The sequence below is a fragment of the Rhinolophus sinicus genome, chromosome 4, assembly GCF_057876585.1.
Source record: "Rhinolophus sinicus isolate RSI-liver-muscle chromosome 4, RSI-T2T, whole genome shotgun sequence".
NCBI lineage: Eukaryota > Metazoa > Chordata > Mammalia > Chiroptera > Rhinolophidae > Rhinolophus > Rhinolophus sinicus.
The window spans coordinates 28,214,628-28,226,671 of NC_142504.1; the positions used below are offsets into that span (position 1 = coordinate 28,214,628).

Consider the following 12,044-nt stretch of genomic DNA (forward strand, 5'->3'; position numbering starts at 1 on the left):
TGAGTTCACTGCTGGAGTTTGAGGGTAAATCCCTTGTGGATCCAAGTTCTGCTGTCTTTGAGTTTTGAGCTCTCCAACTTGATTATGCATACCTGTATTTTCTTCGTTGAAGATTCTTGGTAAATCTCCCTATTCTATTCAAAGGGGGAGAAAACACGTGATTCCCTTGTTTTAGAACACCTGTTAAGAAACAGCTCGTACTTAAACATCTTAGAGAAGCTAGGCAAAGGGGTTCTACCTGGTCTAAAACTCTTTATCTCCCTCAAAAAACTCCTGCTCTGTATAGATATGACTACTATGGACCAGGATCTTGTGTCTTTGGAAAATGGATAAAGTTTTGGATAATTTGGAATTGTAGTGGCCGCTTTGGGGAAACTCTAACTTAGATGCACAAGTCTACCTTAGGGACACCCTTGAGAAGAAAGGATCAACCTTTCAGAGACAATGGAATGCATTCTTTGATATGCAGAAGCATCTAAAAGACAAAATGACTCCCAAAAATAGCTCTAAAAGGGTCCTTACAACATGCAAATAAAAAATCTTTAGTAAAAATCTTTGGCCATCTGAGGTTACCTTAACTTAGTCCATCTACCACCAACACAATTTTGTTCTGACTGTTCTCTTATAAACTAGTGAGTTTTGTATTGTACCTGACTCATGGCTAAAATTTTAGAATGAAAAATATGAGTTTTATGTTTGCATCTCTCTGTATGTTTATGTGTATCTAGATATGTGATATTTTTCTACCTCTGGATTGCCAAAAATTTGTAAAAAGGAGTTTTAAGGTCAAAAGCATATGGATGCAAAATTAGAATTTGGTTTTCTCTCTGTTAAGAGGACAGTTTTCTCAGATTATTGATGCATGGACTTTGTGGGCATAATGCTAAGTAAAATAAGTCAGACAAAGAAAGACAAATATATGATCTTAGTTATATGTGGAATCTAGAAACACACACACACAAAAAACAATCTCATAGATACAGATAACAGATGTTGGGGGTTGTTCAAAATGGGTGATAGAAGTCAAAGGGTACAAACTTTTAGTTATACAATAAGTCACGGGAATGTAATGTCCAGTAAGGTGACTATAATTAATAGTACTGTATTGCATGTTTGAAAGTTGCTGAGAGTAAATCTTAAAAGTTCTCATCACAACAAAAAAGTTTGTAACTATGTATGGTGACGAAGTCAACTAGACTTATTGTGATGATGATTTTATAATATATATAAAATACTGAATCATTATTTTGTACGCCTGAAACTAATATTATGTCAATTATACTCAATTTAAAAAAGCTACGTGAAATATTTTCAACATGCTTAGGATACGTAATTTGACTATGCTTTCTACTGAAAACTTAGAAAATGCCAAAAAGAAATTAATTTTAATAAAAATTGTTTTCAGAAAATTGATGAAGTGAACTTTAGCAGTAACAGAAGCAATATTTTATTTGTAGTAAAATACTTATTTGGCAATAGTAGAATTCTAACAACTTGTTTTGCATTGTTTCTTTAAATAGTCACAATCTCAATGGCCAAATTTACTCCTATAAGTCAAGTAATTTGACCATCAGAGAACAGTGACATTCTAGTTGTCTCTTTGGAGGCCTGGCATGGAATTAGGAAATAGAAAGTCAGCACCTGCCAGATGAGTATGATGTGAACAGAACTTTAGCTGTTTGTTTAATTTGCTGGTTGGAATTTGGAAGAACTAACACTTGGCACCTTCGATTTACAGAAAGTCTGTAAATCTACATCCATCACTTATGGGATATTTAAAGTCATCCTCCAATCCATCAGTGATAAAAGACATCTTCCTACAAATGCAGAATTGTAAATATTTAAGCACTTTTGATCAGACGTGGAACACTTGCCCACTTCTTTGGCAATAGTAGTCTCCTAATTTTAGGCTGTTTCTCTAGAACTTTTATTCAAACAAACAAATTGAAACTAAAACTCTCCCATGAGATTTATGTTCTCATGAATTTCTTGTTCATCCTAGTAAAAAAGAAATAACTGTAAATTTGTTATTTATATTTCTGATAGAATTGGATGTAAAATTCAACGCTACACAACTATTTTTCATTAAGAAAGATTGTTTCCTTATGCCCCCAACCCCTGAAATCATTCTTTGATATGCATGGGACTCCTGAGAAAAGCTTAACTGGCAGTTTTTCAGGATCAATTCTGGCTGGTAAGATACTCAATTTTTGTCACCTACAAACTAGGTAAATAGTAATCACTTTTATGCAAATTAATGTTTTTTTACATTTTAATTGTTGAATTAATTAACTGGTATGCATTTTATTTAAATAAAATGAAAAGATAAATATGAAATAGATTGGTAATTGAATAAATATCAATAAATGTCTGAAAAAGGTATATCACTCAAGTCTTTCAAATGATAAACACAGTCATTTTGCTTCACAAGAATTTGCAAACACAGGAATTTGCTTCAAGCCATTACTTGGTATTCAAAGTTGACGGTGGAGACAGAAGCAAATTGCTTTTGCAAAGAGCTGTTTATATTGGTTACGTTGCTTCTTACATGTAAAGCAGTGGGGAACAGGTAAAAAAACGAACACTTTCTCAGGCTTCTCATGATTTCTTGTTTAATCTATTCTGTGCAAAAATATGGCTTACAGTTTATTGCTGAAATGTAGGAACCTGAATATTCCCAGTCCACAGTTTTAAATATAACAAGTATCTCAATTACTTGCAGAATAATAACTTCCAGAACTTGAGTACTGAACTGTAACAGTTATTACCCCTCCTACTCATGCAGAGAAATTCTCACAAGAGCCATGGACCCCCAAAATGCCCAGTTGAAACCATACCATGACAATTCATTTTTTAATCATAAATAGACAAACCAATAAAGCATAAGTTTTCTTCCTTGACGCAAGAACCTGCAATAATCATTTCTCCATAATTTCAATTTCACTATGTTTCTGAAAACAATAGGTGATGACAAACCCATGTTGGCATCAGATGCTATCTATTTCCACCTTGAAGTTTTTTTTCTTTATCTTAGCAAAGGTGTGAAATAATATTTGAGATTCTAGAGGAGATGATTTCTTTTGTGCAGTTTAAGTTTATTTCTTCAAAATAGCAAATGATTTTTCCATCATAATTAAAACTTAACTAGTTTGTTGAAGCAACAAGTTGGTCTAATAAAAATTTTTAATCTGAATCTTTGGACCTTCATATTCATCATCTTCCTTCACCCACTTCCTTGTCTAAAACAGGAAGACTTTACTGGATAAAAATAAATTTTCTTTTAATCAAAGCTCTTTATCATCCTGACTTTTCTATATTACAGATGGAGATGTTGATGATGTAGGAGTTTAGGATAAGTATGTACAGGCCCAGAAAAAGTCTTAAATGTGTAGATTTTTAAAAATTGAAAACTTTATTGGAAGTTTCCTGTTTCCGGTTTATTTTGTTTTTCTTCTAAAGGAAAACTATAGAAAAATAATTTGAATGTTATTTAGTTAGCTATGTTCTCTGTTTATAAACATTTAAAACCAACATGCCATGAGGAGGTTAGAGAGCAGGACCAGCAAGTGGAGACTGAAGCACATTTTCACATCATCTTGAACTTTGGATGACAAAAGGACAGATTAGACCACATAATAAAATTCATGGTCCACTAATTAAATTAGCCTAGAAAGATTGTTTTCCCCCTCCTCACTTATTCCCCTTTTGGCTAAGAGAAAACTAACTCTTACGTGATCTCTTTGACAAACAAACCCCAGAATAACAAGATTTATCTGTGGAAAATATGGCCAGCCGCTGGAACTCATGATGCTCTTATTGCGTGTTGTGCCAGAGAGTCTGTTCCAACATTAGCTGCTAAATCCCATGGCAAATTAATTAATGCATTGATATAAATGGTTGTTTACGTATATTGGAGTATTTTGAGCAATGGACGTTTACCTGGAATGATGTGTCTTTGATTTGCTGTTGGAGGCTCTCTTTAGTCAAATCAGTTATTGAGTTCTCACTTTAGAACTCTGTGTTTTGTGTTCCCTGTAGTACGTCTATTATATTGTCTATATGAAAACATACTTATCCCTATGCAGTATGAAGGGAAGATGAGAATGGGTAGCCTTTATTTGGTTTCTTTAGTTGACCTTTGAAACTCTTTATATCCCTACCCCCAATTCATAACTTGAAAAATGTGTTACCTTACATAGTTCTTCTCGTTTATTTTACTGGGATTGTGTACAGTAATTATTTTTCAAAAGAAAGCTTAATGTCCGTCAACAATGCTATATAGAGAAGTTGATCCCATTTGGTATACATAAATTGATCATTGAAGCCATCTACTGTTATTGTCATTTTTTTTTTCCAGTTGAGCTGAGTCACTATGGTAGAATCAGGAAAGTCAGCCACAATCTTCAGACGCATTGACTTGTTTTTAAAGAAAAAAAATTACTTTCCTCTCAATCCTCTGCTAAATAAAGACTTTTTACAGGAAAAAAACCAACAAGGTATAATTAATTTAGGACACCTCAATTATCTCCTTATGTTCATTGATTTTGGTATTCTTGAATAACTAGCATGACAATAAACCAAAAATGTGTGCAATGCTGTATGCCACAACTGTTTCCTAGACTTGTGATTGAAACTCCTAAATTATTTTGTCTGGGCAACTCATAGTAATTTAGACAGTTCTGTACAAATTTAGAAATATGAGATGCAAAACCAGGACTGTATTCCAACACATTCTTCTTGTCAGAACCATTTAAATCACCATCTTACACAAGTACATAGTGAAACTCAACTTTAAGCATTTTATTTTTATGTACATTTCATTTTGTCCAGAAATAAAATATCTAAATACAGACAGACTGTAATGTTGTATATGTATAGTTTTCAACAATACTTGAGCTGAATAAATGCTTTGTACATTAAGTTTGTCTTTTTAATGGAGTTCACAGCTACATTGATAAAATGGTTCCTCTTATCCTTTTTTTTTTCTTTTTTAACCAATAACAAGCAGAGAGACAAGTACAAGTTAATATTAATAAGCAGCTCAAATAACACTTGGTTGAACTATGTACAATACAAACCATTCATACAAATGAAGACTAGGATATTGAATTTGTTACAATATGTGTAGTAAAGATAAGACAGACACTTACAACTTACACGGTGTCTGTCAGGCATTTCCCTTCTTATATAATGATCAGAACTTGTTTTAAGCAGCTTTAGCTGGTCTCAACATTACAGAAGTCCAATGGTTGGTGATGAAAGCTGTAATCCAATATCTGCCCACATGTAAATTCCAAATGTTTGCTCATCTTTACTGAGAACAGGCTCCCTCCACAGAAAAAAAGAGCCATCTTGTATCACCTTGAATGTGCCTATTGTATGCTGGAAAAAAGTTACTACACTTCGTCGTGTTCATAAAATAAAGAATACTGAGCTCTAAAGACATAGTTTTTCCATTTTAACAAGCATATACTCCTACAGTAGTATTTACCAGTACAGCTACTCCAAGCAGTAGGAATGCATGAGGGGGGATTATTGATTAGCATGTACTCAAGACTTTAAAAGAGATTTTACAACAGCAAGGGTTAGAAACCATTCACTGCCTAGTTAATCCTTTTGCTTCATAGAGTTTATCCTGAACCGTTATGAATCAGACAATGAAAGCCCTCTCAACAGGAATCATGACAGATGCAGGCGGAAATGTGTATGAGTGTGTGTTTGTGTGCATCTATATGTGAGAGCATGTCTTCAAGTGTGGCTTTAAAATCTGTGGTGATTTACAACTATACTGAGAAATGAAGCTGACCGGGCAGAAATTACATCAAATTGTTTTCCACTAGCATATGTGCAGCCAGTTGACGAGAGCAGCAGTGTAGACACATTCCAGGCAACAGATGTGACCTTCTTCTTTGAGGTAACAGCCCTGTCACATGACCTTTAATTCCTCAGGCTTCAGTCTCACCCCTGTGTTCATCCTCATCCAGAGGGGAAGTAAGGTGTGTCGCTGTGGTAGTTGTAGTCGGGGCACACTTTCTGTACTAGTTTATAATCTGTACTATAAAAGGAAATGTAAATACAGATCACCTTAAAGGGCTTGGAGCAGAGCCAGGACACGTGACTTTGGGTCTGCTCCTGGTAACAGGTTTTTGAAGGGTCATAGTTGCAGAGTGTGTTCTTGGTAGCCTTGTCAACCTTTTCATATTCAATGCGACAGTTAAAGGACTTGGAATCTTTGGCATCAATCACGGTTTGTTGTGCCAAGTCGAATTCCACGATTTTCGTAGGGGGCACCAAGCTGACAGATACATTCCCTTGACCAGTGGAATTATGCCTGAAATAAACACTAAATGTCCCATTGCCATGATCTACAATTTTGCCAGTGATCAACAGGTTTAGCTTCACTGTTTTGATGTTGGAATGAAAATCACCCCATCCGAACATTTTCTTAAACTTGCCCGTCTTAACAATGGGCCTTCTCTTGGCCCTGGGCCGAGGCTCTTGAAGGTCTGTGGAGTTCCTCAGCCAGTCCCAGAGGTCTTGCTCAGAATAAGGTTCTGGGGTGTCATATCGCAGGTCTAAATCTGTATCGTTTTCTTTGCCACGAAAAGTCTGTGACAGGAGTCGGCTGATAGACAAGTCTTTGCTGCTTTCTGTCCATATGTGCTTTAGTGTGGATTTGTTGCTTCCTGATTTTAGAAGTTCTGACTTTCCACCATTTGTTAAATTGGCGCATGTGACCTAAAAATGGAAGAGAAAAATGGCATTTACATCTCTGTACCTGAAAACACCCAACACACAGATCCAAGCTCTTTCAAATAGGCTTGGAATGAAATGATGACACTTCTTCTTGAAGTACTTTCAGCATCTGGACAATAGTTATTAATATGTAACAAAATACCATTTGTCACTTCTATTTTTACATGATAATGGGAGGGAAGAGGTGTAGGTGGACAAGAAAAAAACTACTAAACATGACCAAAAGACTATGTACAAATACTGACTTTGATGAGAGTGAAAGTCAACCTAACATGAATAAAGCAAACATAAATCAAACTAAAGTCATTTTTTTCTTAGCACCAAAATATGCACACCTTTAAAATACAATTTTACAATTAATTATTTTATTTTTCTACTTCAAAATTATAAGTTTTAAAACAGTATAATTCTCTCAAATATATTGACTGATATCCTAAAGATTTTGGGTGTCCATGCCATAATCCTTTTAGAATTTAGTTTTGCAAAGAGACTCTAGTATACTCTAACTGGTCAAAACAAAATAATATGTTTATTATCAAATATTGTAAGTAACAATTTGCATAAGATTTCATTTTTATCTTAAGGGATTAAAATGTGATCTAGGAAAAGGGACATGAATACATTTGAATAAAATGTCTTATAGATAATTGTCAATATAGAGAAGCATAAAACATGTGGTCAATGACAAGGAAATCACTTCAGGTTGGACAGTGAGAGTCATTCAGAAATCGTTCACCTGAGATGCCTGTCTTATCTTTCTTGGAAAGAATTAGATCCCCAATAGACCAGGGATGCAGAGGAACTCTAAATCGAACTGATTGACCAAACAGCCAAATCTGTACTTTCATAATTATACAAGCATCATCCTAATAGCAGCCCCTTTGTAAAGATACAAATACATATCCACAATGGCTTCATTGGCCTCAAGTTAAAGGAGTGACTTCTGTTCCTGATATGGAGGGCTCAAGGACCAGAGAGAACAGAGTCAAGGACTCACAGGAATCAAACAAGCCAAAAGAGAAAAATCCTCTAAGATGTGGACTGACTGTTCTAGGGTAAGGCTGCTGAAAAGAATCCCAGCTGCCCATTAAAAAGCCCAGTTTCACTTTAAACGTCTATCACCAGGCCCCTCCAGAACCAGTTCTGAGACCTGCCTCAAACAAGAGCCTGACTACCTACCACTCAGCAGCCTCACTGGCCTCTCTAGTCTCCTTCCAAACTGTTCTCAAAATGAGAGGTCATTCCTGGAGAGCTTTTTAAATTCAGGCCCACTAGGAATTAGAGATGCATTCTAGGGACCTCTCCATAGACTTAGCCACACAACCCTAGCCTGACAATAGCCTTTTACTCAGCCACTTTTACTAGAAGGACTCTATCCTAGCCCCTAGGCAGTAAGAGCATGACCTTTACAGCCAGCTTCCCTGGGATCTACACTCAGCCCTGCCACTTCCAAGCTGCATGCCCTTGGTCAAGTCATTTAACCTCCTTCTGCCTCAGTTTCTTGCACCTATAAACTGAGAGTAATAATAGTGCCTACCTCATAGGGTTGCTGCGAGGATTGAATGACCTAAGACATGTAAAACCTTCAGCGCAGTAGCGGGCACGTAGGAATGGCTCAACTAAATTTAGCTATTATTATGAAGCCCCAGCTGATATGTGAAGACAATTAGATAAAGAAGCCAACGAAATGGTATTCATGGAGGTCTGGCTGGATTATACAGCCAACATTCACAACCTACAGTGGATGGGTTTCTCCAAAGACATAAATGCAGGGGGCGTTGTAAGCTAGAACAAAGTCCCTTAGGTCTAATAATCTTATCTTTTCAAAAATGCCTTAGGATCAGTGAGCTCTTCACTATCACCTATGAGCTAGCAAATAGTCTCTTCACCGTCCAGTACAAACTGTGGCAATGTAAGTGAGAAATCCCACCTGCGAAAAAATACTAGCTAAAGTTGGTGTCTTCCCAGTAATGCTGAGCTTAAGAAACCCTGAAAATTTAGCCCCACATAAATGTATTGCATCTAAGAGAAAATAAGGTTTATCATGAGATTATGTCCCATGACTGCACCCTGAAAAACCAAGACTGAAACATTGGGTAGGCTAACACAAAAGCTCTATCATCTGTTTCAGGCTGCCAGCCTGGGTCCCGCTGCATCCGCTGTGATGCCTAAAGCAATAGCAATACCTTCACACAAAGATCCAAAGGCCATTGTACACAGAGGTTAATGTAGGAAAGACAAGCATGGCCAATGGAGAAACAAATGCTAGGGATGGGACGAGGCCCAGAAATAATGGACAGATTATGGTGGGGGTAGGGTCACACCTAAGGGAAGCACAAACCAGCCTCATACACAGTCACTCTTCGAACTTTTAAATGCATGACATAATAAAAACGAACAATCCCCCTCATGTGGAATCAAAGATGGCTATCAGATGGGCCACTGCTGATCTTGGGGCAAATTTTGGGAATTGCAAGAAGGTTGTCTTTGCTGTCAACATTCTTTTAGTTCGAGACACTCCCCTTTCACTTCTGCACAACCCTTGAATTTGCCTCTCCTCTTTTCTCCTGCACCCAAACTGTTTCCTGTTTATCAATTCCCTTCATGCCAAAACATCATTCCAGAAATGGATCACACTCAAGCAGTATGTGACTAATAATAGCAAAACGGTTGCTTTATCTAAATTCAGTTTGTTTTTTAACAAGAACTAAACATTAAGTTTTAAAGGGATGAAACTGAAAGAGAAATATTCTTTGGAGAAGGGGGTGATGCTTAGAAATATATACATTTTTCTTGAGGGTGAAAACGTGAAGTTTTCCACCTATCCTCTCTTCCTGATAATAAAGCCAGTCCTCTAGAGGACAACTTTTACTCTAATAGCAAAAGCATAATCCTTTGTATTTCCATAGTTAATATTATATCATTATAATTACAAAACTAATAGAAACAACAAAAGTTTCTTCTACAAATTTATCAAAGGAAGTGCATGTCAAAATATATTGTTTCTGTATAACACAGAGTAGCTATAATATAAAATTTAAAACAAACATTAATTGATAAGAACAGTACAGATCTTTGGTTTTGGAGTTTACTTTGTGTGCATTTTCTTTTTTTCCTTTGCTTTGTTTCAATGAAATCTAATTGATTGGTCAAACATCAAAATCTGCACTTAGCTAATTATATAAGCATTGTCTTCAACACAGCCTCTATATATATGCCCAAGTATAAAAGAAATTTAAAAAGTAAATGCATAGCCGATTCTTTCCTTTTTACTTGGAATTACGTAGTTTCCCATTCTTTGGGTGGCAAGAAGAATAAATGCCAGCATGCATTTGGTTTCAGCCTGATGCTTGTATCTCAGCATCAACACAGTTGATCGAGGAGAGGGGCTGTAATGAGATGCATCCATGGTGCACTGGCTCATGAAGCAGTAATGAAATTGTCCCAAAGAAGGAAGCGAGAGAGAATTAGAGTGCAATTTACCAGTGGCATATGGGGAGTGAAAGAAAAAACAAATGTGGAAGTGGGAGATATGATTTCAAGGAAAAAGAGCCAATATATTTAAAAGGATGCTAAGACCACACGACAGGGAGACAAACCTCTGATTTTCAGGTAGAATAGAAATTTTGTATAAATTATACTCTCCACAGCTGAAGTGATTATGAGTGTGAGCTCTGGATCCGAATCTGGACTGCAATCTTTAACAGCTGTAGGATGTGAGCAAGTTGCTTAACTTGTTTATGCTTCTGTTTCTCTCATCTAAAGAATAGGAGAATAATACCCACCCCGTTACAGAGCTGTTGTAAGAATTAAATAGGATACTCCATTTAAAGTACTATCACAGAAAGTACCTGGGATATGGTCAGTGTTCAAGATCAGTGTTCCAGAACCACCATCATTCTCTGTATCCCACTGGGTACTATTTTGTGTAAAGGAATTACTTATAATAGTTTGAGAGCAAAAAAAATTTTCTAAGAAAATATTTTTCTACCAAACCTAAAGCGTGCGTGCGCACACACACACACACACACACACAGCATATACTTTTGAAAGTGCTGCTGTGCCAACCCAAAAGAAAAAAAAAATGACAAGTTGAGTAGAGAGTAAAACTTAACAAAGGACAAACATAAGTTCAGCTATTCAACTGTGTAACTACCAAATGCAGTGGATTTATTTGCCTTCGGTGGTATGATGTGCAAGGCTTCCATTAGTCCTGACCGTCAAGAAAACATTCTGGAACATCTCAGTTTGGCTACAAAATCAAAGCAGGTTTCAGCTGTAATCATTAACACTGTCTTGAGAATTCTTATTCTCTCTTCCCTTTCCTTTCACTTGGATTAGGAGAGGAGCAGGGCAATGTCCACAAGAGAGTATCAATCATAACAAACCAGGAAGAGTTCTTAGGAAAGTAGCCAGACCAGTTCAGTATAAACAATCCCAATTTATGTTGTTTTATTGATTCAATAACTATACAGTGAGACTCGGCTAATATTGCGTTAAATAATAGGACTACAAAAAGAAATGAGATATGGTCTTTGCCCTCAAGGAGTTCACAGTCTAATGAGAGAATCAACTAAGCAAATAACAGTGTGGTGTGACCAACACTATGTACAACATTCTAGGAGGCAAAGTTAAAAGGTAGAGAAGATGGAGCAAAAGAGATAATCCTCAGATCTGAGACATCAAAGAGGTTTAGGGGTTCAACAGACAGAGGTTAGGCCAGAGGAGTTCTTCTAAGCATAAAGAACATACTGTGCAAAAGCACAGAGCTGAGCAGGACACATGAAACGTAAGAATGAAGAATTGCTCCTTACATACTTCTGAGGTAATGGAGAAATCAATAAATTTTGTTCTACTTTGTTTTTAAGTAAGTTACCCTGGCTCTAGAATCACTGATTGGGCTCTGAAAGGGAGATTGGTAAGGAGAAGACTTGAAGAAAGAATGACTCGTTATATAACTAATTGCAATACTTTATTTGAGAAAGTAAGTGAGCCTGAACCAAGGCAGTGACAGAGAAAAAGAGAAAGAAAAAATGAATATAAGAGATATTTCAGAGGTAGGATTAACTCAACTTTAAGGTTTATTAGCTAAAAAGGAACATGAAAAAGTTAATTCGTGAGTGTGCCTACATCTGTAAGGAATACAGAAGTAATAAGTTACCTGGAAAATAAAATGAAATCTCATAGGGATGTTGAAGGTTGAAGTACCTGCTAGTCATTCTGATGATGCTCTTTAAAAGAACGCTTGTACGTTGGGTCTGAAAGTCTGGAGAAATGAGAGGTGGTGA

General features: G+C 36.4%; 1 protein-coding gene across 2 annotated transcripts in view; it reads right to left on the minus strand.

Annotated features, from left to right (window-relative positions):
- Nucleotides 1-4,776: 4,776 nt before the first annotated feature.
- NXPH1 (neurexophilin 1) overlaps nt 4,777-12,044 on the minus strand; it is a 282,603-nt gene continuing 275,335 nt past the window's right edge. For both annotated transcript variants that reach the window (XM_019729790.3, XM_074340770.2), the window contains one exon: nt 4,777-6,738. In XM_019729790.3, the coding sequence (XP_019585349.1) occupies nt 5,977-6,738 (762 nt within the window). In that variant the 3' untranslated portion in view covers nt 4,777-5,976. The remainder of the gene's footprint in view (nt 6,739-12,044) is intronic.